Here is a 26855-nt window from a genome sequence, read left to right as displayed (position 1 = left end):
TCTTGTTTCCGTAGGTGGAGATAAGGAGTCGAATAGAGAATTCGACTAGTTTCGAAGGCGTTTGCCAGCCGCAAGGCATCCTTACTTCGTAACCCTCCGCGTTTGTTGGAAACCCGGCAGACCATGCGGCCCACCTGGTCCCCCACCTTACGGAGTTTGGCCAATGTAGTGTCTGGCCGCCTGTGTTTGTGGATGTAGAGTCCGAGTACCCGTATCTCATCACTTTCGCGTATGGGACCGCTCTCAAGAGAGAGAGATATTTTAGTTGTGCACTTCTGTGAGGGGCGGAGGTGCACAAATTCCGATTTTTGAGGGGAACATTGAAGACTGCAGCGGCGGGCGTAGCGGTCTACTATCGTCGCCGCTGTTTGCAGGCTGGTTTCAATGTCTCCTGTGCTGCCCTGTGTGGCCCACAGAGTGATGTCATCGGCGTACAGGGCGTGCTGCACGCCGGCGACACCACTCAGCTGGGCCGGCAGGTGCATCATGGCCAGATTAAAGAGTAGCGGGGAAAGTACCGCGCCTTGAGAGGTTCCCCGCGTGCCGAGTAGGTAAGGACCATGGTCTCTATTTTGAATTCGAATGTAGGATTGACGATCCATTAAAAATTGGCTTATGTATTGGAATGTGTTGAGGCCACAGTCGGTGTGACTTAGGTTAGTGAGTATGATCTCATGTGTTACATTGTCAAATGCCCCTTTAAGATCCAGGGCGAGTACTACCCGGTCATTATGGGGGCATTCGAGGGGGTCAAGGACTTCCCGATTGAGTTGCAGGAGGACAGGGCGGCGGACGTGACTGCCAAGCGCGCAGGTGTGGCGACTAATGTGAAGATAAGATAGAAGCACCTGCCACGCGCGATTTTGCACTTGCGGTGCGCCTCCCGTTAGTGGTCAAATCTAAGAGCCAGATGACCTTCAGGCTCAACATGGGAGGAGTAGAGCTTTTCGCTCTAAGAGCTTCATTTTTGAAGTCGCCTCCTCGCGTTAGAAAATGAAAATCAAAATTGAAACCATAGAAATGGTGTTATAGAAGCAAACTAGAAGGCGCAGCTTGTTCAGGAGCGCAGACGAATTTTTGGCGGCAGGTTCAAAACGTCGGTCCGATGGCATTGACGCGGAAAGGGGGCCGTGGCCTTCCTTGACATCATCTTAATAAAGAAAAAAACTGCTGGCGTATTTGGTGAATATATCTTGGCCCTATGTTCAAAGAACCCTAAAGCAGCAAATAAAATCACTCTCATCATTTAAATATTAAGCGCACTACATAAAATACAACGTAAAAGGTAAAACGATACATATGCGAGCACGCGCTCATGTCCCGGGCATCTGAGGCCAAGTCTCGCTATCTAAACTGAAATCCGACCATTCCACATGGTTGTTCAACTCACCAATACTGCCCTAAAAAAAGACAGCATACGAACCGACAAAAGTGCTCAGTGTAGCCTTCCGCCTTTGAGGAGCGCGCGGAGAAACGGACGTCATGATCGGCGACTGGCTGATTACGTCCGGTCAAAGTTTAATTTCTCACGTCGCCTCCTAGCGTTAGAGAATTAAAAAAAAACTGAAACCAAAGAAATGGCGTTATAGATGAAAACATGATGGCGCACGCCTTGTTCAAAGCATGGGTCATATATCACCCATGGCCTACAGCGCGGTAAAGAAAGCCTGAATGTCCCCTTGCACGTGTCGCGTGGTTGCAGACACAGGCAGGCAGAGAAGTAGAAGACAAGGAGATCGCGCGCCTTTCGCCGTGTGGTCTTCGGAACAGCGAAGCTGTGCACTGAACAGCCCTTCCGCGGAGCTCCTTTTCCACAAGACTTCCCGGCGCTTTACCCGTGCTGTCCACAGCAGGAGGCCCAGACGGAGACATGGCCTCTGGGGGCCAACCGCCGACACTTCCGCCAAGCAGTGAGCGGTACATTCCAGGTACGGCGGCGTAGTCGTGGCGTGGATGTACGATCCGTTCCAGTACGTGTCTTTACACTGTGAACCAGGGCACTTCTAGACCACTAACTTGGAAACAGAGCACAGAGAAATCTATTCTCCACGCTTTTTGGCAGCGATAACTCTCTCAGGGGGAATTTCCTGGTTCAGGGCATAGTATAGTTAAAAGCCTTTTTTAAGTGGATTGTAGATTGCTCAAGGAGGAGGTCTCAGAGTCCGCGACTGCATTGTGGCTTCCTCGCTTTAGTATCTTGGAAATTTATTCATTTACTGTTTCCCATTGCTCTGGCCAGTACGGCAAGGAGAATGGCCATTAGGAAGGCGACCAAACTGTACAGGCGAGGCTGGGCCAAGTTCCCCATGCGCAACCAATGTACGCATATCATTGCTACAGCTGTCTCCTGAAAAGGCGGAGAGTCCGGAATGCTCTTCTTTTCCTCAGATTATCTTCGGCCATCTTACTAATTTCAAACGCCGAATATCAACTGCGGAAGCTACATGGCAGCGATGTAAGCGGGATACACTTTTACCGAGACAGAGGCGGCCGAAGCTGTTGAGCGATCTGGACAGGAAGACCTCTCGTTGGCCCTCTGGGCTTTGTCTGTGCACAGGCGACGCGACCAAGAAGAGCTCGACGACCCAGGAAGCGGAGATGCAGCGAAAGGAGCGAAGCTTCCAAGAGTGCATCGAGTTCCTCATGCCGGCCTACCTGCTGCCTTTCCTCTTCGGAAACAAGGTAGGGGGCCGGGGTGGGGAAAGGTGGTGTCGTTAAGTTTGTGTATATGATGTCCAGGTTTTCGGACAAAAATTTTGAAAGTTGAAAAATTATCAGACACGGTTATGGAAATAGTGAAGGTAATGGTACATTATTCTGATATGTAGCAAACTCTTTCTTTTGAAGTGTTTCCATCAATCACATCGTACACTTAAGACTGCCATGGACAAGCAATGGAGGACGCTTTTGACGATAGCAAAAATGTGAATAGAAAACAAAATACAAGACTGCCGTCGGGTGATCTGCGGATGTATTTTTATATGAAAAAAAATTAACGTTCATAAACGGTTTCCTGCTCGAAAATGCTTTTGTCCAGTATTGCTGGGTATGTGAGGTTTATAGAAATCGAGATTGTGTAACTGAAGCTTGTAGTTTAGGATGTACAAGAGAAAAGAGAGGTGAACTGCGCGATGACCGGCGATGAGCTGACATTCACCATTTTCTTCAGCAGTCTAAATGTGAGAGTCTTGAAAGAGGAGTGAAGGAAAAAAAATCATGACGAAAATTCAAAAGCAAAAGCATCCACGGTCGCTTCACCCGCCGCTGTGGCTCAGTGGTAAAGGCGCTCGTCTGCTAAGCCGTTGTTCCCGGGTTCGAACTCGGCCGCGACGGCCGCGTTTCGATGGAGTCGAAACGCAAAGGCGCCCGTGTGCTGTGCGATGTCAGGGCACGTTAAAGATCCCCAGGGGGCCGCAATTATTCCAGAGCCCTCCACTACGGCACCTTTCTTCCCTTCTTCTTTCACTCCCTCCTTATCCCTTCCCTTACGGCACGGTTCAGGTGTCCAACGATATATGAGACAGATACTGCGTCATTTCCTTTCCACAAAAACCAATTATATTATTATTATATTTCTTACTGTCGCTTCAAAAGCCGCGATTTATCTGTAGTAAGTCACATACTATCTTGTCATCTCTGGAAAAGCTTAGTTATTACCTTTTCCGCTGGCTCTTATCCATTCGCCGCTCTTGAAAATGCTAAAAGAGAACATGCATCACTTATTCTTTGGAGTGCAAAACGGAGGCCTGGAAAATGTATACTGTATGAAATGTTCTAGCGTTTATTTACTACACCCTCGCGAACAGTTCCCACGCCCGAGCAGCATTGGGAAGTCGAGCAGATTCCGGCAAGATGAGCGGGTATTTGGTGACGTGCAGGAGGGTGCCTGCATCTACTGCGTCCTCCTGACAGTGGCGGGTCTCATGGGTCGCCTGTTGCCGTCGCCCGTGGCTGCCATGCTGCCCTTCGTCATCCTGCCGCTGGCCGAAGTCTGCAGCGTGGACCAGCTGGCCGCAGATTTCTTGGGCGTCAGTATGAGTGCAGCAAACGGGCCATTGCTAAAAGAGGCCACACTGTGATTTCGCTTCTAATTTCTGGCCCGTTTATAGGCACAATAGGTGTCCGACGATATTACTTTTAAAGGAAGCTTAAAAGGCTTAAGAAACGAAACCTATCAACTTTTCACATTGCTCGAAGCTGCGCGGAGTCAGTGCGGTGAAAAATAAAGCAGCACCTTGTGAGACCTAGTGGTTGCGCAGCGCACAAACGCTTCATTACGCCGGATATGCCACAGAACATACAGAGCCCAGCCTCATGTAAGCCCTCCCAAAGACGCAGGTTCGATCCCGGCTCGGGCGGCTGTGTTTCGATGAAAGCGGACTACAAACACGGTCACGTGCTGTGCGATGTCAGCGCACATTAAATAACCCCAGGCGGTTTAATTTAATGTAAAGCCCGTCTACTACGGTGCACCTCAAATCCCAGGTGTGGCTTACGAACGTCAGACGCTTTAATTTACAATTTACGATTCACGACCGCTGTGAGTGCTTTCCAGAAACGAAAGTTTGTCGCGACTGATGCAGGCTCGAACCGCGGATCACCTAAATGTGCGAGCGATTGCGCGGCATGTACCGGGAGTTCAAAAATAAGGTTTTTTTGTTCAAATTATAACTCTTTCGCGACCGCAGCGGCAGCATTGACGGGTGTCATAAAATATGTGGGATAAGTTGATTACTCCAGTAAATAACTGAAATGTTCTCACATTGGACTGGCGCGCGGCGGCCGAAAAGCGCACTTTGCCGCGCTTACTACTTCCTGTTCGAGCGGTACATCACAACCTGTTGCTCGAACCAGAGTTCAGGAGGGAAAGGAGTAAGACGCGTCCACTCCAAGCAACGTCAGCCAGTGTGCGTGTATCCAAAACTCCGAGCCGAAATCATCGCCCCATAGCGTCAAGGGCAATTGCATATCTCCGCATATAATGTATGATACCGGATGCCCTGGTGGCCCACAACAATTCACTAATTGCAACCAACCAGCTAAAGTTTTAAGTACCACAGGAATCGACTTATCTCACACGCCTTACGCCATCCACCGGTGCCGTCGCCATGATCACGTCTGTTATGATTTTATCTTAAAAAATTGGCAGTGGCTTAGCTCGGCTATTCCAGGATATACGTAGCGAAAGCTAAAGCATAGCTTCGTTAGCCTTGGTTAATCTTGATTGCAAGTAAAGGTTAGTCTGGTTGTCTGGCTAGTTGTTGTCACGTGGTTCGTCACGCGGTTGGTCACGCGGAGCGGTGCGACCACGGCGAGTTCGTGGCCAATGTAGCGAAACCCTACACCCTGTACAGTTGTTTGATGTGTGCGACGACCGCCCAGCGGAACCAAACGAAGCAAGTAAATTTTCTTCCGAAAATATCTGCGCAGCCCTGCGTCCTGTCGGCTTCCCTGCTGTTCGCCCTTGCCATCATCGGCGACGAGACGACCATTTTCTTCCGCCTGTGCCTGTACGCGCTGAAGCAGTACGCCCTGCGAATGCAGCCGCTCTTCGTCGGCATGCATTCGATCGTGCTCGGACTCAGCTTAATCCTGCCCAGCACGCTGGTCGTAATCTTCAGCACCGTGTTCATCGACCGCTTCGTCACCACTGTCAGCAACGAGATCCTGGGCACCGACCAGAGGAACGGAGTGCGCTTACAGACAAGCTCGAACTACTTCGACGGAGGGCAGCGACCACGCTACGGTCGAAAGAGCAGCGTGAGCACTTTCGCTAGGAGGGTCCGGAGCGTGTCCGTCAGCGACTCTGGCACGCTGGCCAGTGAAGCGTCCGGCAGCAGTTTGGTCGCCAGGCCGCATAGGAGGCAACCTTCCTTTTCCACGTTCGAAGGACAGGGTGCACCACGAGGACAGCTTAGGGTAAGTAGCGCAGCTTTACATACCACAAGTGCTGGATGTGCGTAGAAAGACGCTGCATGTGAACGCATAGTGAAATATTTCGCACTCGCAATTATTAAAACTTAATTCGGTACTTAAGAGACAGCACGCTCGTAAAGAGATGCCGACCTCGGTGGGTTTTTCGTTGCTCACACTGTAGCTCTACGCGCAGTCGGACTTGCTGAATTCTGCTTGTATTTATACACTCACTTCGATAAACTAAGAAAGAGTGGTGCGGGCCTGAGTTCAAAAGTCTTTTCCGCAGGCGCAGAGAGCACCTCGAAAGACATCGTTCGCCGGTCTCGGCAGATCTCCGGGCGGAGAGGACCGGCCGTGCCACTTACCCATGAGGCGCATCCGGTCGTTCAGCGCGGAGCCCAAGCCGCCATCTTCCATCCTGAAGCGGAACGTGCCTCCGGCAGCGCCACCTCCGTCGCGTCGAACGCCTACATCGACACCCCCATGTCCACATCCATCGCCATTGGAGTCGCCAGCTCAAGCCATCGCGGGTACAGAGGACCGAAGGGGCACCTTCCCGATGGGATACTTCCTGACGACATCCGCGCAAGGGACTCCGGAGCAACCCGATGTCCACGACGAGACGCCAGTCTCGACGATGCGCTCAGCCCTGTCTTCCGCCATTGCCACTGCGTCTACGCCTGCTGTGGTCACTGCGCTTCCGTCGCTTTCCATGACCAGCCCAGAGGCGAGCCAGCTCATCTCGGCGATGCAGACAGCGCCATCTTCGGCCGTCACGTCTTCGTCCACGCCCGCTGCAGTCACTGCGCCTCCGTCCATGTCGATGACCAGCCCGGAGGCCAGCCATAGCGCGGCGGCGGATTCTTCTCCCGCTGCGTTGGCTTCGCGAGTGCCGAGACGTTACAGCGCAGCTGTGACGGCGACATCGCCGCTGTCGGCCAAGCGCTCAAGCAGCGCATCGCGCACCAGTTCTTCGAGGAAGTCTCGGGCGCGAGCCAGCTCCAGGCGAAGCACCGACGGCGAGGTCGACTCTTCGGCGAGAATGTGCGAAGACCACGCTGAGGTATCGGACTGCATGCAGTTGGAGCAAAAATGCGCCTGCCAACTGGGCCTACTCAAAACTGTAATAGGGATCGCATTTTGAAACGTTTAATTTCATTTTAATTTCATTTGGCCCTGTGCCAGTGGTCGCTGCTCCCAATGAAGTAGAATGGGCGGCACGACGACATGCTGGTCGTGGCAGAAAAACGTCCGTAATGCTATTCAGTTGCAAAATGTGCCCCAGAGCCATGCCGCACAGGTGGACCAGCGCCGACTTATGATGCAGCACGGCGACATGTTTATCATGCCTAACGAGCTTTATTGACTCTTATTCCGTCTCCGAAGGTAAGCTGTCCAGTGGTTGGCCGATAAACAGGCGGATAATGCTCTGTCCGACTGTATGCTGCGGCAGTTGTGTAGCTAGCAGCGGCGCCGTGGCCAGACCGGCCGTGCCTATGGTTGGTCATTAGCTTCCTTATCTCCGTTTGCTTTCGCCATCATTCACGGCTGAAAAAAAAGAATGTAAAGCGAAATGAAATGTTAAATATTAAGATTACTTCCTACATGGGCCTAAACACGAGGAATATGTGGGTGTAATGTGACGTACGCTGTCTTAAACATGCCACATATAATGATTTAATCAGGGATCTGAAAGTGAGTGCTCGCGTGGGACGGAAAGCGAGTTTAGCGTGCAAGAAAGGATCACGGTAATTTTAGTTCGCATGTGTTCAGCAGGACCAAGAGGGCCTAATGCTTCTGGCGTACCAGGCGCTTGATTGCAGTGAAGAATCACACCAACTTGACCGATGATAGTATATGCATGTCTGTGCGTAACTTAGATTCAGATAAGGTAACCGATGGGTATTCAGGGCAACGGACTGGATTCTAAGGAAGGCCAGGGCAGCAGGGAGTGACAGAAAGTCGGGTGGGTTGCCCGGATAAGGTGGTCGCAGCTGCCGCCACCTTATCCGGGCAAATTTCCTAATGGGAGAGGCCTTTGTCCTGTAGTAGGCGTAGTTAGATTGTTGATGATGGTGCTGATGAATGTGCGTAAACGTTAGGTGTCATTTATTTCAGACGTCCCAACAGTTCCAGTCGAACTCGACAAGTGATGCGTATCAGCTCATGCCACTTGTTGGTCGGTCGGGAGCTTCAAAGGAAGACACAAAGCTCGAAGCACGACGCCCGGGAAAGGCGAAGCAGAAGGGTGTGCCCCATCCAAATTCACAGGCAAAGATCGACCCTGTGCCGGTGCCAAAATCTGCCCTAAAGTCCGATCCGAGGGCGGAGGAAAAGCCGGAAGCCAGCACAGAGCAGGAACCGGAACAAAGGCCGGAGGTGCGCAGCGTCCTCAAGAGACGCAACCCGTCCCTTCAGCCCAGCACCGGCAGCCGCAGCGGCAGCGTGCGCAGCTGGTTTCCGTTTCCGCAGTTCGAGAATGAAGAGTTCAATCTGGATTCTAGGACCACTCACCGCGGTGAGCTCCCGAAGGTAGCCTCTGGGCTGAACTCGTCTAGCCGAGGAAACTTGACTGCACGGCGGTCTTTTGTGGGCAAGCCCAAGTTGCTTGTGCAAAGGGGTTTCGAGCTTGTGCGAGCTGTTACTCACCTTTTTCATAACCAGCAATTCTGGACAAAAGAATTTTTGAGCGGTAAATCGTTTATGAGCACAATTTCTTCATATAATGTAAGATTTCATCACAACAATCAATATATCCGCAGATCACCCGACGGCAGTCTTGAAATTGTTTTCAATTGACGTTTTTGCTATCGCCTAAAGCGTTCCCCGTTGATTTTTTATGACAGTCTTAACTGTTCGATGCGAGCGATGGAAACAATTTAAAAGAAAGATTTTGCTACATCTCAGAATAACGGACCATTACCCTCTATATTTCCATAACTATGTCTTATAACTTTTCAATTTTCAAAATTTTTGCCTGAGAAAGCTGGGCTTGATCGCTACTTTTCTCGAGCCTCGTGTGCAATACCTGCCCTGATGCTTTCTAACGTGCCAGATTACGGCAGTGTGTGCTAGACTGGCGCAACCAACTCCTTTCATTTTTCTCATAGGACAATTGCTGTCTGAAAAAAAATGAAATACGAATGCGACAGCAGAATTGCAAACAGTAAAAGACCGCCCTTCTGGCTAATGGATCATGCGAACTATTCTATTCCATTTCAGTCAGCCAGTATGAAGTGACACCGGTATTTCCAGATTTCAGTTGTTACATGATGTTGCAGCTCTATAGATAGCTGCACCACTTCCCCGTCTTCATCCATGTTCATTGAACGTATTTTTTTTTTACGCTGTGGTTTTGTTTCTGCGTAAGATGGCATGTATCTTGCGTGAGAAGTTCTGTTTCGAACAGCGAAACATATGCGCAAACACAGCAAGTGGCGTTGCGTTTTCAACATTTTGTACCTCAACTGCAGGCAGTCCGGCCGAATCAGAACAGCTTCTGTACTCTCTCCGTTTTTAAAGTGCGCTTACGTCGCACAGAACACGCGCTTTTTAGTATTTTGCGGTCGCCGCGGATACGGTCGCCGCGGCCGGGATGGAACCCGCGACGTTGGGACCAGCAGCCGAATGCCAAAGGCTCTCAGCCACCGTGGCGGGTTTGTTGAACTATAGGATCCATGTTTGCACCCTGAAAATGAATTTTTAGAAGTCATTTATTTTCTTAGGATGTAAACCATGCAGGCGCGTGTCATCGATTCGTTAACGTGCAATATCCTAATTGTTGCAGGCTTCACCGGAGCTGAACCACAGACATCATCTCTGCGCGTACGAGCGTAAGTATTTTGTGCTTGATTGGTTGGTTTATATGGGTTTAGCGTCCCAAAGCAACTCAGGCTATGAGAGACGCCGTAGTGAAGGGCTCCAGAAATTTCCACCACCTGGGTTTTTTTAACGTGCACTCACATCGCACAGTGCACGGGCCTCTAGAATTTCGCCTCCATCGAAATTCGACCGCCGCGGCCGGGATCGAACCCGCGTCTTTCGGGCCGGCAGCCGAGCGCCATAACCACTCAGCCACCGCGGCGGCTGTTTTGTGCTTGAATGACGGTCGCTAAGAAAAGACGTGGAGAGGGCGTTAGTCCTGGCCAGGTCTCTTCTTTGATGCCCTCGTTCGCGCTATAATTTGGTCGTGAATTTCGAGTACGTTCACATAACCAGCTTTCATGCCCTCTAGTCAACCTTGTTATGTTGGGTTTATTTTCGTCATCTGTGGCTTGCCACGCGTTAACGGGTCCCGTCCAATCTTTGCAGCCTCACGATGGCAGCGCGCCCGGCGTTCATTGCCGGTGCCGCCTACACGGCCATATTCGGGAACGTCGCCAGCTTGAGCACCGTGCCCGCGCGCAACACGGTCCTCGTCACCCTTGGCTGGTAATGGACTATACCACTTGCTTTACATGGATGCGAAAGCGAGAGAGAATATTTTGGAAGAGCTCAAAAGGGTAAAATTCTAGCTCCACTGCTGGTTGGTGGTGGTTGTCGACTAAGTGGAATAAGATCGGTTGTAAGCATTGCATAAATCTGGCAGAGCTTTAGTAGCGCGACAGGAAGACACACTGCATGCCTCCGCGGCGACTGCGTACAAGCACTGTGCGGCCTGTAAACAAGAAAATCACACTTGATGCCAGCAGCGCAGAAGAAATAGTGCGAACAAAATAATTCTGTCGGTGTCTCACCACACGAGAAATCCTGCAGGGAATCGGAGCTGCAAAAAAATAATAATAAAAGCAGCAGGAAATATGTGCCCAACCATGCAGTCTAAAGAGAGACTGTTTATGCGTTATTTCTAGTCATAACATTAAAAAATGAAAATACTAAAAAGGGAATAGCAACTGCCCGTTTCATGGCACAAGCCACAAATTTTAGGTGAGTCTGGTCATAGTGCTTCTCTGAACCACTGAAGTTCTCAAGCGGCGGTGAGAAATATTTTTTGCCGGCGGGTTAGCATTGCTAAGCACTGAATAGTCTGCGAAAGCACGCTTTTTGTTGTTGTCGTCGTTGTTGTGACTGAAAGAAGAATGAAAAGGAAAGAGCACAGGGCTCTCCACTGGCTCAAGCTGAGCCACAATCGCTGCCACGTGGAGACAGATACGAGAGTTGAAAGAGATGTGTGAGGAAATATTTAAAGAAAGGACGCTTGTCGCAACAACCGCGCCATCTGAAAAGATCACGGTTTAGCAACAGATACACCCGGTGACAAGGAGCCCTCGCCACATTGGTGAGAGCTCCTAGATCCCAGACCCGGGTCAGGAAGCCACCCATCACACCTCTCCCAACCACGCTTTTTTAATCTGTACAACACCGCCACGTACCTGAAAACGTGATTAACATGTCCACTGACTGCGCCTTTAGTTTACTTAAAATCATCGAAGCCTGTACCATTCTCCTGCAACTTCTGTACTGCATAAGACAGTATTTTGATTTGTATAGTAATTCGCAATGGTGCGCATATTTGTAACGTGCGACGAGAATGCCAGCGGGCTATTGTTAAATGCCGCGTTTGCGCAAGAATGTTGTCAACGCCAACGTGTTTAGCTCCAGTGCTGTGATTGTGACAACGCATGCAGCACACATTTCTGTCACTACCGCCACATACAGCTCAAAGTGCGAATCGGGTCCACTGCCCCAGGGAGTCAGTTATGCGCGTTTCCTTTGCTTTCGCTACTGTCTCACAGGCTTCACGTCCACCTGTGCATTTTGCAGGCTAGGAGGCAAATAGCGCTTTCTGCGCATGTATGGAAGTTTATCAATACGACGACGTGTAATGCACAGCACGAAAGTGTGGCAGTTTAACACGAAACGTTATCGGCTGCGGCGGTAGCATAGTGCTCTCGCGCAGTGGCCAGCGAAGCAGATCTGTTTGTGCCTCCGCGCGTTCGAAACTCAGTCGTGGCAATATTTATTTAATTTCTGCAGGTATCTGAGAGGCTTCTGACAAATATCGCCTCTTTCAGGACTGCTAGTGAAGTAGTGCTTTCGCACCGAAAGACGCGGCCCCCATACATCAGCGAATCGTTAGAGTGAGAGGAATGGACTGAAATGAGCGTAGTTAAGCGCGAAGAGACGAAGTATCCCTGCAAGCGAAATACAGACGGCACTACAATATGAATGAACGCGGCGTTCATGCATGCATTTTGCATGCATGCCTTAGGTTAGATTTGGCTAGGCGAAGTCGCATATAATGAGAGTAAAGGCCGCGGTTGCTGCCTCAACCATGGGGTGGATCGATGAACCAAGTTGCGAAGGAACAGGTGTAGGCAGTCGAAAGAGGACGTTGGGAAGAGCAGGTACCACCAGCCACATTAAAAAAAAGTATGTCTTAAAAGCGCGGTCGGCTATGCATACCGAGTCCATATATGTAAAGCGTAGGTGAGATAAACTCGTAAGGATCAACTGGGGAGCCGCATACTTTATCCACGTCCACAGCCGTGACAAAGACTGCCCGGTGAACTGGTGGAGCTGGTTCTTGGTTTCCTTGCCCGTGGCTCTGGTCTGCTGCATCGTGTGTTGGACTTCTATCTACTGCGCCAGCCTCGTCAGCTGGTGAGCGCCTGCTTCAGTTTCATCCTGAGTCCGGCAGAACTACGGCCCCTCATAGTACCGTATGTACATGGGCAACTACCTCGCAATTTATTGGGTACAGTTATACGTGATACCTATGGACTACTACTCCGAGGTAAAACAGGCAGCATGTCGATGTACTGAACCGTTATTAAAAGCTGTGGCATCGCATATGTGGGAAAGTGTGGCAAAAGTGTTGTATGGCAATGCACACTGTGAGTCGCCTACTTTGGAACGAAATAGTCTTGCGCACTGTGTTGCATGCGGGACAGTGACTCGCCTCCCAGCCGGCACCTGTCATTGTGGTAACATGTCAACATCTTTCTGTAGCCAGTGAGAACCGTAGGATTAGGTAAAAGAAATCTGGCTGCTGTCAGTTTGGTATATCCCAGTCTTCGGAAGGGCTTAGCATTTTAGCCTTCCAATGGTCGCACGCATAAGAGGCATAGGCATTTCGAACACCAGGAGAAATTTAGTTAACGCTTTGAGTTATCGGAGATTAATTCGTTACATCACCATAATCGAAGAAAATCCTGGGTCCGCACCACAGGCAGTCCCAGATCGAGCAAGCTTCGCGTTCTTATGGTACCCCACCCTATACTATATAGTATTTATTTATTTATTGGAAATACCTGCAGCGCCCGAAGGCATTATTGCAGGGGGGATGAGGATACATAACAGAAGAACAGGCCAGAAAAAAAAGAGGAAGAAAAAAAAAGCAATACAACAAGGCATGACACAGCAAGTACAAAATGAATGAAATATGAAACAACAAAAAGACATGACGAAAAAAAAGCCAACTGACCAAATGATGCTGGACCAACAAGAACGAAGACCGCGTGATTAAGAAAGCCAAAAGAAAGCCAACTGCGCACTCATACATCCGACAGTAACGCGCGGAACATAGACTCGGAACGGCACTCAACAATTTCATGGGGCAGGCGATTCCAGTCATGAATGCTAGATGGGAAAAATGCGTTTTGATAAGTGTTAGTTTTGCATTTAATTTCTCTAATCTTCCACCCATGGTCAAGTCTGTTTGACCTGAAATGCGGTGGAAGCAAATAATTTTCTTTATCTATTTTTATTTTTTGGTGAAAGATTCTGTACAGCATTTCTAACCGGGAGTTGGTACGGCGTTTCCGTTACAGCTCCCATCCCAGCTTTAGTTTAATGTTAGTAACACTGCTGTTAAAATCATAATTACTTGAGACAAACCGAGCGGCAAAGTTCTGAATACGCTCAAGCATGTCTGTTAAATTTAAAATAGGCGGGTGCCAAACAACACAAGCATACTCCAATATTGGCCGAATATAGGTGGAATATAGAAGCTCTTTAACTTTTACTGGTGCCATTTTAAAATTTCTTCTTAGAAAATTTAGCATGCCATAAGCGTTAGCAGAAACGTGCTCGACGTGCTCATTCCAGGTGAGATTAGACGAAAAGCAAACGCCGAGGTATTTATAGTGAGTAACTCTAGAAAGTCGGGTAGAATCTAGTTTGTATTCAGCCAAGAAAGGATGATGCCTGCGCGTGAAAGAAATAAACTGACATTTTATTGGGTTCAGAAACATCTGCCACTTCAAACACCATTGCGGTACCCCTGAAGATACAGGAACATAATCAGACTGGGACCCATTAATCAATACACGTTGTTTGCGTCCCTGCAGGTAACATTGAAGCCAGTTTAGAAGGGAAGTTGGAATCTTGATCAAAGATAATTTACACAGTAGCAAATCATGAGGTACCAAATCAAACGCTTTCTTGAAATCTAAAAAAATGCAATCCGTTTGTAGACCCTTGTCAAATGATGAAAAAATATCATGGCCGTTTACCGTTGTACTACTCGTTGCACTGCTTGCGCTGTTTACCTAAGTGCCTTATCGAGTCGGTCATACAGAAAATTGCATAATGCTAGTCGCCAGCACATGCATTCTTGAGGCCTCGGCGATTATACCAGATGTTTCAGGGAAGACAAAGTAATTTTCAAAAATAAGCTTTTAGGGATAAAAATATGACTTTTGCGGTATAGTACTACCAGTGTTCGTGGACACTGGAAAGCCGGTTCATTATCTTAAGTAAAAAGCTGGTTAACGAACTTCTGATAATTATCTTTTAAACCATCACAGCTAGGCAACTGGCCGCAATTACTACTGAGATTTGTTTTTAGGATTTTTTTTAGAGTTTTTAGAAAATTTTGAAAATGCGAGTATCCTCGGCGCTGTGGCGCGACAAAATCTGAAAACATCGTGCCAAAATACATCCGCTTTCGAAAAGCATGCAGGCAAAACTACCTTTCCAGACACGTAACTGGTCAAAAAATCCTAATTTTGTCGGACCACAGCGCCAAGGGTAATCGCGTTTTCAAAATTCTAAAAACTGATATGCCTATTACTAACGCCCGGCTACAAACCTGTAATTGCAACCCGGCGTCTAATTTTTCTGGTTAAAAGTTAATTATTAAAAATTAGTTAACCAGCTTACTAAAGACGATTCACCGGGTTTCTTATCTATCTCTACCAACACTGGTAATACTGTGCTGAAAAAAAATTATTGTTAATCAAAAAACCTATTTTTGAGTATTACATAGTCTTCCCTGAAATACCTAGTGTATACCGTATACACTCGACTAAAGGCCACGGTCTAATATGGGCCGCTCTCCTAAACTTGGAAGCCGATGATTTGGGGACAAAAAAAAAATCTTCAAAGAGCAACGGTGTTTCGCATAGGCTTACATTTGCTCGCCTGGCACACTCCGCGGGGAGCTGCGATAGGACGATGGTTGCCCGCTGCATGCATCTTCTAGCATCCATTCGCTGTGCGGCTGTGTGCCGATTGAAACAGAATCCAGACGCCTGTGCTATAGGAGTGAATGGCAACTGCCAACCTCGAAGTGACGCCGACAAGATTGCTCAGAAAAGCACCACTTCAGCTCGGCTGCTCGTGGATTTTGAATTCATTGCGTGCGGCGTTAAAATTTTTTTAAAATCCCAGAAGTTTGGAATCCAGTGAACATAAACGAAGATTACTTCATTTGCGAGGAATGTAAGGAGCCGCACCCAGCAGTTTCGACAGCGATAACGACGACGAAACTTAAGCTATAGCACCAGATGGATGGTACATTAAAATAGTTTTCCCGAAATATATTTGCGAAATAGAACCGACAATTGCTGCTTTCTTGCAAAGGCCGCACCACGTCAAAATCGGGAGAAAAAAAAACTGCGGCCCATGGTGGAGTGTAGGTGCATAAATAAGAATTAGCATTCACCATTGATTGCGCTGACCGGATCGACCTTTTTAACGGAATCGAATACACAAAAGCACCCCGCATATCCTAAGAATAAATTGGGAATCGATAAACCACGGCTATAAGTACAGTTCTAAGAATTGGTTCTATCAATGCTTGGTATTTAAAACAAAACCTCGTAGAGCGAGCTTTACAATTGGTTGATCCTTTAAGAACAGCCTAATTGTTCAAGCTTTGCGCGACAATTTATGCACATATTCTGTATTCAGAATCAATGTGCAAACTTGCTACGTGCGCCACCAACCTTCTCCTTTCCTTTATATCCAGTGATGACGATGTCGACGAGCAAACACACGAAGACATGTCCAAGAGCGCCCGGGTTCGTCACCGCAACATGAAGAGGCACTCGTGAGTTTACTATACTATGACAACTCAAGAACGAAGCAGCAAATGCTCCTCAAAGGAGCCCCCCCCCCTCCCCCGCCAATGGAATCGACCGATTCTCATGATGTTATGGTTAATCCCTTCGTACCTGCTAGCGTGGCATCGCAGGGGGCGGCAGATGAAAGGGGATCATCATCATCTTTTTTTTTTACCAGCCTGACTAAACCCTCTGCAGGGCAATTAAAGGCCTCTCCCATGTCTATCCAGTTAACCCTGTCCTTTGCCAGCTGCGGCCACCGTATGCCCCCAAACTTCTTAATCGCATCCGCCCACCTAACTTTCTGCCGCCCCCTACTACACCTGCCTTCTCTTGGAATCCACTCCGTTACCCTTAAGGAACAGCGGTTATCTTGCCTTCGCATTACATGCCTTGCCCAAGCCCATTTCATTCTTTCTATTTCGACTATAGATGTCACTAACCCGTGTTTGTTTCCTCACCCACTCTGCCCGCTTCCTATCTCTTAACGTTACACCTATCAATTTTCTTTCCATAGCTCGCTGCATTGTCCTTAATTTAAGCTGAACCCTTCTCGTTAGCCTCCACGTTTCCGCCCCATTGATGAGTACCGGTAAGATACAGCTGTTGTATACTTTTCTGTTAAAGGATCAACCATGGCTAAATGAAATTAGCCACAGCGTTAGGAAAATAGGTTGACGCTATTGGCTGGAGGGACTCTTTTCAGGGAGATCTGCCTCTTGGTTTTTGAGTTGTATCCGACTTTGGTTCTTTATTACCATGTACACAATAAAACTGAAAGCCGAACTGAAATGCGCAGTGTCCGCGAGGCCCTGGCGTTCTACTGGCTGATGGGGATCCCTGTCGCTTCCAGTGCTTACAGCGCACAGCATCCTGGATGGTGGGTACATTCAATGAGTCTTGCATCAAACATCTGCCCAGACGAGAAATAGCTTGGTGGGCACCGGTACCAGCGGCCGATGCTAGTATGGTATAAAGATTAAAATGTGGATGCCATGAGGTCTGCAGAGCTGACATGTTTTCCAGGTAAGCGCACCGCTGCGTTAACTAGATGCCTTCGCGTTCGCATGCGCGCAGGCGCCTGGAGGTCCCCCTGTTAAGCCTCGCTGTGCTGGTTCTGAGCGTCGCGCCCGGGTCTCTGCGGCGACGTTGCTGGTCGCATCGCATGCTTAACTGGCAGTCCCTCTGCTCGCGCATGCCGTGGAGCATCATCCTGATGCTGGGCTCCGTCTTGGCTCTCTCGAGGACAGTGGAGGTACGTGTCTTTTGGCTAAAGTAGACCTGGTTACTGCTGACGTATAGTAGAGAGGTAGATCCCACTCTGACAACGGGACTGTACAGAAGAGGAGGCCGCTTTCGCCGAGAGTGAAGGACTTTTCATTAAAAGTCATTTTACCTCCATTTTTCCAAGTAAAAAAAGTTGATATGCATTGCAAATACATCTCATAAATGCACTTCGTAGAGGTGTTCATAAATAGTTCGTATTACTGGCATGAATCAACAGACAGTCTAATGTGACTTGTGTGAGAGTTTAATTCAGGGGTAGGAAACCAGTTAGTTTCGGTTTCAGCCACTTGAGAGCATCTGGTTACAGGAGGAGAACTGTTTAAATAGGAATAATTCCTGCACATGCATGCAGAGAGAGATGCTTTCTCTATGTTTTCACATAGTACATGCACTTAAAACATTGCATCACTGTAATAAATGCCATGTAAAATAAAAAGCGGTGATGACCTAATTATCTCAATTATCTCAGGCACTGCGAAGCGAAGCTGCTCTGTTTTCGCCGGCGGCTGTTCGAATCCCTCTCGGGGGTGAAGTTTTCTGTGGCGGATACCGTTGCCATGACAACGATATGACGCTCTAATTGGCTTTCCTCCGGCCACTATGAAACTAATTGGCGCTGACATCTTGATTAGCTGGAAAATTGTACATATATAGGAAGTTTCCAACCCCTGTTTATAATGGACGTGGATCTGGTTAAAGCAGGAGTGACGCGATAGCCACAACTGACCGAGCTGAACTAGCTCAGTCGAACTGCAAAGTCAGTCTTTCGCCGCTCCGTTTCGCTGGGCGTTCCTTCTTCATCGTCGTCGCGCTTGACATGGCGCATGCACACAGCTGGTTGTTGTAGCTGTTGCGCGCCGCGCCGCCAGCAGCAGCAGCTGCCCCGCACCACGTGATCAACCCACGTGACCAACCACGTGATTAACAGCGCCGCCATGGAGCTGCAATATTTTTCTACATAATCTCTTCCCATGACCTCGCTCCTCTGCCAGCGATGGACGAGCTGCCGCAGAGCATCCCTGCAAAAATTCCTCATTTTGAGAATTCAGCAAGAGCTCCACTTAAGTTATCACCTGCTCATCGTTCCAGAAATTTTTCCCACGCAGTCAGCTTTTCATGCGATCGAATAGGAAGAAGTCACTTGGTGCGAGGTCAGGAGAATACAGGGATGGGGTAAAATTTCATAGGCTAAGGAGGCCTCGTTTATCACCGTCACCGGTTTTGAGTGATCCGGTGCATTGTCATCGAGAACACGGACACATTTCGTGAGCGCGCGGCTACCTTCGTCATGTGCTGTTGTTGTTGTGAACGGTGTTGTGCACTGAGCCTCCGAAATTTCAACAGTTATCCGCCTGCCAGCGAGCACTAGAGCCTCCACCCTCCACTTGCGCTGCAATTCGAGGTTCACCATCCAGCGTCGCTCGGCCACTCCATTCTTCGTCGTCCAGGCGTGTATGACGGCATTGAAGCCAGTGTCATAAGCTGGGGAATTGTTACGGTACACCGCCACAGGCCCACGGCATGAATCTTCTTGGCATCGCGTCCCTTCAAATACAGAAACCTTATCACTGCATGTGTTTCAACTTTCCGGATGGATTGTGCCATTTTTGTTTTGATGCCCTAGCGATGTTGGGTCGTACTATATAAAACACAAGTTCCGCTAAAACTAGAGACGTGCGCTCGGTATGATACCTATCGTGTACGCCTGTTATAAATTATTTCTACCCATAATACGAAATTAATAAGTTGCCCTCGTATTTCACCTCACTAGCACACAGATATCTGAGCATGAAACACTTACTGTTAGGGATCGGGAGCCCGTGCAAGTGTGAGTTGGTGGCCTAAAAATAAATTCTTCAGTGAGTGAACCACGTAGGTATACCTTCTAAGGTAGTACTTTCTAAGATACGTGGCACCAATAAATGCAATCTCCTCGAACTTGCACTCGGCGCGCGTACTGGCGGAGTAGGACTACCGACTAGTGGAGCATGGCCTGGCCAAGCTGGACGACCAGTTCTGGGCGCAGCGGTCCACCAAGTCCAGCCAGTTCATCCTGGTCAGCGTGGCGGCTGTCCTCTCAGAGCTGCTTGTCGGCGAATCCGTCGCTCGATCCATGGCGACCACAGCGGTTCGTGTGGTAAGCCTACCACTGCTCCACTCTGTTTTGTGCTCGTCGAAATGCAGCGTTTATGCCGTGTAACTAAACTCCGCGGCACTGAGGCTGCAGCATAATCCGCGCTAACGCACTGCGGCTAACGGCTCAACGGCTGGCTTCACAGAACGACTCCCACTTTCACGAGGAGGACCGGGCAGCGGTCAATGCTGTCGCTTGTACGAATAGTCCTTGCCATGCAATTGTCTTCGTCACCCATGCTTTATGTTACGCGAGAGAAAAGAACAATGCGAATAAGTGTGTGAGCGCTCCTGGAGTGGATGGCCGCACACGTGACGGAAGCTCGGCAAGAGTACTTCGCTTGCAGATGACAATGGCTCCCTCTGTTTTCTTGTTATATTGTACCGTGCTGCGAGAGGACATGTAAATATTGGGAATTTATTGGCAAAGACCGGTCCTGTAAACGACCAGAGTAAAACCATCCATTTGGCCGATTATCTGTGCTGCTTGGGTAGCTGTCGGCAGTGCAGTCGCTCCCTTGCGGCTTGTGTTCCTCATGCGAATAGATGTGTTAAAATGGTCTTTTCTACACTACCACTGACACAACGGCATCTCTTGCAGATATTGTAAAGGAGATCAAACCGAATATGCGGCCACTTTTTGGAACGTTAGGAGCACATCTAATGGGCCCAATATTTAAAATGTATTGGCAAAGGCCGGTCCTACGAAGGAGGAGAGTGAAACCATGCTATTCCAATACTGGGCCGATTACCTGCGCAGCTTGGGCTATGGCAACTAGTTGTCACTTTAATCTGGCATCTCTTCGTCCTATTCGATCTCTTTTCCCATCTGTGTCTTCACTGTCGTCGTTGCTCGCCTATCAACGCTCCATTGCCATACACTGTGCTGTGTGTTAGGCCTTATGTGCTGCAAATGATGACTTCATGATATGTCCGGTGAAGCATCGCGCATGCTTCTTTCATTTTCTTTGCTTTATGATGCTTTATGAGGCTCTCTTCAGGTGTTTTTTTTTAACACATTTAGCCTGGACGTCTTCAATTTTGTATTTCATACAACGAACTAAAGAAAAAAAATTATATGTTCTGGAGTTCTATGTTCTGGAACAAGTGAGGTAAAAACATACGAAATGTGTGAAATTGCCATAGGAATGATTAAAGGGAGAACCATATAGGCGTTGGAGCCCGCGTTCAAAGGCGACAGTGTCAGACCCGGCGACAGTCATACGTTGTCCGCGTAGCATTTTTGAGAAAGCAAGTTTTGCGAACCCAGCAAAACACCTTGTCATTGTTGAAGAAGCTTAAAAGCGAAATGTCGAATTTTACCGTGAAATGCTGTTTTTAACATCAAATGTTACCAATTTTCTGGGATTCACTGCTGTTTACGCGTTTCCTTCTTTCTATGCTTAAAATATGCACTATAGTGTGTGCTTTGCTGTACAGTCTCGGGTCGAAATATGGACAGCTGTAGGTTCCAACTTCTCCCTAGCAACTTTCGTCCTTTCCCTTCGTTATTTTTCGGCTACTTGTTAAATGTGTGGCACAGAACAAACATTCTCATTTTACACTGCAACCGCAATACTAGGCACGCAGGAATAAGTGAGTGCAAGCAATATTTGTGCCCCCGGAACGAAAGAAGCTTTTGGCGCGTTCGAATTACGCAGGCCGTGGTGACAGAGACCCCGGTGTCGTTCTACGTGGTGCCGGTCAGCCTCGCAGCGTCCATCAACGTCATACTGCCTGTGTCCCTGCCACTGATCGTCATGCGAGAGTACGCCCATGCCAATAGTGCCCAGATGGTGAGTATGCGCCGAGGACAGCACGAGAGAAGTGCTTTCTTTTCCCAGGTGGCAACCGTTGCGCTTCTTTTTCACTGCGACAATTTTGTGTGTTCGATTCACGGAAAGAGTATGGTTTGGCGTCATACGCTGCTTATAGCAGAGATTGAGGCACAAGTTTCCTCTCTTTCTGCCCAAGCCACAGACTATGCGTGTCTGCGTTAGGGGTTACAATTAGCTCAGATTCAGATTCACGGTTTACGGGGCTTAAGGTTACAAAGTTACTCAAGCTGTGAAGGACGCCGGAAACTTTCGACCTCCTGGAGTTCTTTAACGTGCACTGACATCGCACAGCACACTGGTCTCTAGCGTTTCGCCTCAATCGAAATGGGACAGCCGTAGCCAGGATCGAAACCCTAGTCTTTCAGGTCAGCAGCCGAGCACCATAACCGCTGAGCCACTGCGGCGGCGGATTCAGATTAAGTTATACGTAAAGAAAAGGCGAGGTTGTGAAGCGTCACTGTGGGTTATTGACTCCTCAAGCACGCCGCGGTGGAAGGGATTAAGAAAGAGGTGAAAAATGAAAAGTTTTTTTTTTTTTAATTCACACTGTAAGCGCTGACTATCTCTGAATTTCGAGATTTGAGCCACAATGGTAAATGTTGTAAGCTTTTATTTTTCATGGTGGGTGAACAGCGCAACAAAGGCGGGACAAAGGCAAGGCAAGCGCTGACTAGCAACTGAGTTTATTGAAGAACGAAAAGCGGTAATATATAGTGAACGTAAACAATAAGATGTAAAAAAACATAACATAAGATAACATAAAATAAGAGAAAACCAGAAAAAGATGGGCCGGCTCCTGGGACAGTTTCGCTGCAAAAAATGCAAATGCGAACCACTGTACAAGAAGACAGCAGTGCTGTTCTACCATAAGAACAAGGTGACCCGAGAAATCATAGAAGCATATCACATTCATAATCTAGGAGAAAAGTGCATCAGCAATCCTTCTGTGACGTAAGTGACAAGGAAATTCATTATCTGGACTTGCACACGACATAGGTTGTTTACCCTCTTTTGTCGTTTTTTTTACATTTTATTGTTTACGTTCACTATATATTACCAATTTTCGTTCTTCATTAAACTCAGTTGCTAGTCAGCGCTTGTCTTGCCTTTGTCCCGCTTTTGTTGCGCTGTTCACCCACCATGAATGCTTACCAACTCGCCCAAATCTCAGTTTTATTTTTCACCCATATTTCTTTTTCAAACGCATTCGTTGCGGCCCCACGCCTTAATCGAGAATGTGTAATCAATGGGGTGAGCGGAAAATAAGATGTCCGAATAATCGTTTTCTCGTGCTTTAGAGCGCTCGGATGACTGCCTGCACACGTTTAAAGTCGGTAAGGGACACGCTTTCATGTTGCGCTGATTATTCTAGAGATTTTATAGATATAATTCGTCACGGTCCGAGATACTGTCACTCAGAAATGAGAGCACACTCGAGACCTTTCGAGGATTTATCACACGATGCCTGCCACTTCTGCTGGCGGTCGCACTCACCCCCTTCAATCAGCATTCATAAGAGTGTTTGACGGTGGCGGTATAGTGTCAAGCGCAGCTGGAAGTTATCCGTCAATATCCGTTTTCTGCGCTCTCGTCCCTCTGCCTATGCGATGGGTGTTAGACTGAGGCGTTATTCCGGCGATTTAACTCGCGAGCGGCTAAGAATTTGGGCGCGTTTTCAGTTGCACATTTTATTTTTTACTTGACAAGTAAAAGAACTTGGAAAACTTGGAAAAGAACTTGGGGAGGACGGGCACTATCAAGTTCTTTCCGTGTCCTCGTAGTAAAAGTGTAGCGCTGGATTACATTTAAAGTAAAAAAAATGCATAACCAACTATCCCCACAACGTGTTTTGTTTAGCGAATTTTCAGTTACGCACAGCACAGCGTCCCCAAGGCTCGAAACTAGGAGAAGATCCCGTCCACAACTATTGTCCTAAGAAAAAGCAAGGCGGATAGCTTCAGTCCCTGGGCCTCAGCCAGTGTAACAGTTAGTGCTCCAGCTAATACTTCGTTCCCCCGAAGATGAGAGCAAGGCACTGTTTTCATTTGCCATATAGCGTAATGACAACCACTACCTTTACTAAACCTGACTCTGCCTTGCGCCTTGTTCGCCAGGTGGCGTACGGCGTCTTCATCAAGTGCGTCGCCGTGACGGCCATATTCCTCTCCATGAACACCATCGGCCTCGTCGTCTTCCAAGGAGAGCAGCTGCCAAAGCAACCGGCAATGGGAACCTTACACAATACCACAGACATGGACAGCGCAGGACTTTGACCCCCCCTTGGGTGTTACCTGCATTGTATATTTCCTTCATATTTTTTTTACCTCATTTCTTGATAGCTTCAGCTTACCGCTTTCACGTTTGAAGATGTGAACTTCGGTGAACTCAGTTAGGCGAAAGATAATGTATCAATAAGTGCAAGTTTGGTTTCTGTTACCGAATGTTCGCAGTCGTTTCAAAGCCGCGTTGCTATAGTGCATAACATATTCTCTTAGTGCGTAGCTGCTGCTACAGACTGTTTTGTTGTCCTACAATGTCTGATTATCACATCTGCGCTTGGATGCTAGTGCTTTTCGGCGCTCTCTTCGCGTTTGTAAATTGGGAAATATGCCATGCGCAGGTACGAAGAGTGCGACGATTGCAGACCTTCTGCGCTGTTATTCTGAAGCTTTTGCTGACTGTTATTTGGTGTGCATTTTATGGACGGCTAACAGCTAGTGCACAGGACTGTCTTGCACCCAACGATCACAAGATGGTGGAGTGCATAGCACATGCTACCGGCATGTACTTTTTGGAGCACTCCTTTAATGCAGTGTCTCGACAGATTTTTATTTGCTATGTAAGATGTCGTGTTGCGTATTGTCAGTGTTACGCATGAAGCAACAGCCTCGCAATCTGCTGCGCCAAGATAATTCATGTAGTCACGCCAAGTTGGTGCTGCTATCTGCACCGGCCTCTGTGATGGCTCCTGGCTGCTTTTTCTTATCTCACTACCGAAGCTGTTGACTTTTTCTCAGGGGCGAATCACTAGCTTTTCTTGAGGTTACAGTTGTGTTTTCCTTTGGGCACTGCTGCAAGTCACTCGCCAAAGCGCTCGTGCAAGCAACGTGATGATCAATTCAGAGGCCTAAATTTTATTCTCAAGAAGAGAGCCTTCGTGGAATTACGATTCATTCGTGATAGCCGCTCGCATCTGGACGTTCCGAGCAAACTTATACACTGTACACCTTTGTACATCTCAGAGGCGGCTGCGTCATTTTCATAACTAAAATGTAAACCCGACATTAAGAGTAAAACACCAGAGCCGTAGCAATAAATGTGGCTATCGATCGAAGTTCCGTTTTCTGCGGCAAATCGCGCAGGTAAAGGCACATGACACCAAGTGGGCTAAGATTATATTTGCTGGTTTTCTCGCAGTACGTAACAAACTGTTTCTTATATTCTGGGCCGTTATGCCAATACACAACGGCTTTCTTGCTAAGCGTTATGGTGCACCCCGACACACTAAACACGAATATGCCTATATGGGAGTAAAAAAGGGGACTAAGCTGTCCTATAGCGGATCTCCTTTTATAAAAAAGGAGTGCGCTAGTGGACAGCTTACTCCCTTTTTTACTTCTTTTTGTTTAGAGTGGACGGCACTCCAAGCCCGCTTTCCAGATTTGTCCGTGCGCCTCTGACGAAGCACGCAGGACCACGACCACATCGGTCTGCTGTCGCTGCGTTGGGTGCTCTCGAAACGGCTGATCAAGAACGGCGTAGCACAGTGGGGAGTGCAGCAAAGTTCCGCGACCTGTTCAGAGCTTTCTAGTGCTCTGAATGTGACAGCGCGTGGAGTTCTAAGGCCTCCGACACTGCGCATCGAACATCGCTGTCATGCGCACACAGTTTTCCTGCATAACACCCGTATTTCTGACATCACTTAGCTGGTGCTCTAAGGATAGACTCACATGCGAGAGCGCATAATGTCTGAATGTTAATCTCGACGTTATTTCCTTTGCTCTGCACGGAAGTGAAAATCGCTCGATAGGTTTCACGCAGGACTTTCTCATGTTTGGAAGAGAAATGAACACGCCGACAGACATGATTCTGATCATGGGGTCGGATGGCAACCTCGTAGTCACCGAAGATGACTACACCCAGCGATTGCGCGAACGTTTGGCGAATGTGATTAAGGAGGCGAACCGCAGCCGCGAGAAGTCTAGGGCAGGTGAGAATGCTAGCTATGGCTACGCGCACAGGGACGTGGACTTTCAGGTGGGAGCCACGGTTTTAAGCGCAATCACGCATTCAACAACGCAAGCGCGGCATTTGGGGCCGGTCTTACGCACGAATGGATGGTACCCTTTGAGTTTGCTGAGCCGAGGTCTGGCATAATCAGTGGACCCGTTCACGTGGAAGAGCTGAAACAATACTTTAAAATGCAAATTGTTGCGGAAGCGGTAACTACGCACGCGCATGATAGTGTAGAGGCGAGTGAATCTGGTTTGGTGTGGTTTATGGGTGTTTAACATCCCAAAGCGACTCAGGCTATGAGGGACGCCGTAGTGAAGGGCTCCGGAAATATCGACCACGTGGGGTTCTTTAACATGCACTAGCATCACCTCTAGAATTTCGCCCGCCGCGGTCGGGATCGAGCCCGCGTTTTTCGGGCTAACAGTTGAGCGCCATAACCACTCAGCCACCGCGGCGGCTCGCGAGTGAATCTCTGAGGAGTGCGCATATAGGCATCGCTGTAATACACGCGGCAAGTAAATCGCTGAAAGAAAAATACCGCCCATATGAGATCACGCAAACCACGGCTTCGGAGACATCGCGGCGGCTGCGTATTTATGGAGGAAAAACGCTAAGGCGCCCGTGTGCTGTGCGATGTCAGTGCACGTTAAAGATCCCCAGGTGGTCGAAATTACTCCGGAATCCTCCACTACGCACCTCTTTTTTCCTTTCTTCTTTTTCTCCCTCCTTTATCCCTTCCCTTACGGTGTGGTTCAAGTGTTCAACGATACATGAGACAGATACTGCGCCATTTCCTTTCCCCCAAAAACCAATTATTATCGCTGGATTATGGCAATAGGTGGTTTCCCAATGTAGGGGAACTCTCGTAGGACCATGACAGCGCAGCTCTTATCAGGCACTTAGCCTGCGTTTAAAAAATGAATATTTGCCTGTGTAGTTACGAGCCACGCTGTTTGTTAAAAAAAAAACATCGCGTGAGCACACGTGACTAACCGTCATAATTCAAGCAGGAAGAGTTTTTTTTCTTCTGTCTCTGATTTCATGCGTGTACGGTGATATAGCTTCTCTATATGTTCTCTATGGAGAGGGAGAGAGAGGACAGTTCCATTCGAAATTCATTTCATTCTTATGGCCTTCAATGTTTTACGCTTCAGAG

At 48.3% G+C, this 26855-nt stretch overlaps 1 protein-coding gene across 1 annotated transcript; it reads left to right on the top strand.

The window, feature by feature from the left end:
• The first annotated feature begins 1730 nt into the window (after window positions 1-1730).
• LOC144129690 (uncharacterized) lies at window positions 1731-23736 on the top strand. The gene is made up of 15 exons (XM_077663790.1): window positions 1731-1928; window positions 2558-2682; window positions 3879-4028; window positions 5431-5919; window positions 6209-6979; window positions 8035-8434; window positions 9704-9749; window positions 10228-10347; window positions 12403-12519; window positions 16112-16192; window positions 17005-17085; window positions 17283-17460; window positions 19462-19629; window positions 21287-21421; window positions 23578-23736. Exons 1-15 carry the CDS (start codon window positions 1871-1873, stop codon window positions 23734-23736), a joined length of 3078 nt encoding a protein of 1025 aa, XP_077519916.1. The 5' UTR covers window positions 1731-1870.
• The last annotated feature ends 3119 nt before the right edge of the window (window positions 23737-26855 follow it).

This window comes from Amblyomma americanum, chromosome 4 (genome assembly GCF_052857255.1).
Source record: "Amblyomma americanum isolate KBUSLIRL-KWMA chromosome 4, ASM5285725v1, whole genome shotgun sequence".
Classification (NCBI taxonomy): domain Eukaryota; kingdom Metazoa; phylum Arthropoda; class Arachnida; order Ixodida; family Ixodidae; genus Amblyomma; species Amblyomma americanum.
Note: the sequence above shows the minus strand (reverse complement) of the source record. Positions and strands in the feature narration are given on the sequence as shown.

Excerpts from the sequence above, each read along its gene's own strand:
- LOC144129690 (XM_077663790.1), top strand. The coding sequence starts at position 1,871 with ATGGCCTCTGGGGGCCAACCGCCGACACTTCCGCCAAGCAGTGAGCGG. Across the intron at positions 1,929-2,557 it reads CAGTGAGCGGTACATTCCAG|GCGACGCGACCAAGAAGAGC; the intron begins GTACGGCGGCGT and ends GTCTGTGCACAG. Across the intron at positions 8,435-9,703 it reads TTCTAGGACCACTCACCGCG|GCTTCACCGGAGCTGAACCA; the intron begins GTGAGCTCCCGA and ends TAATTGTTGCAG.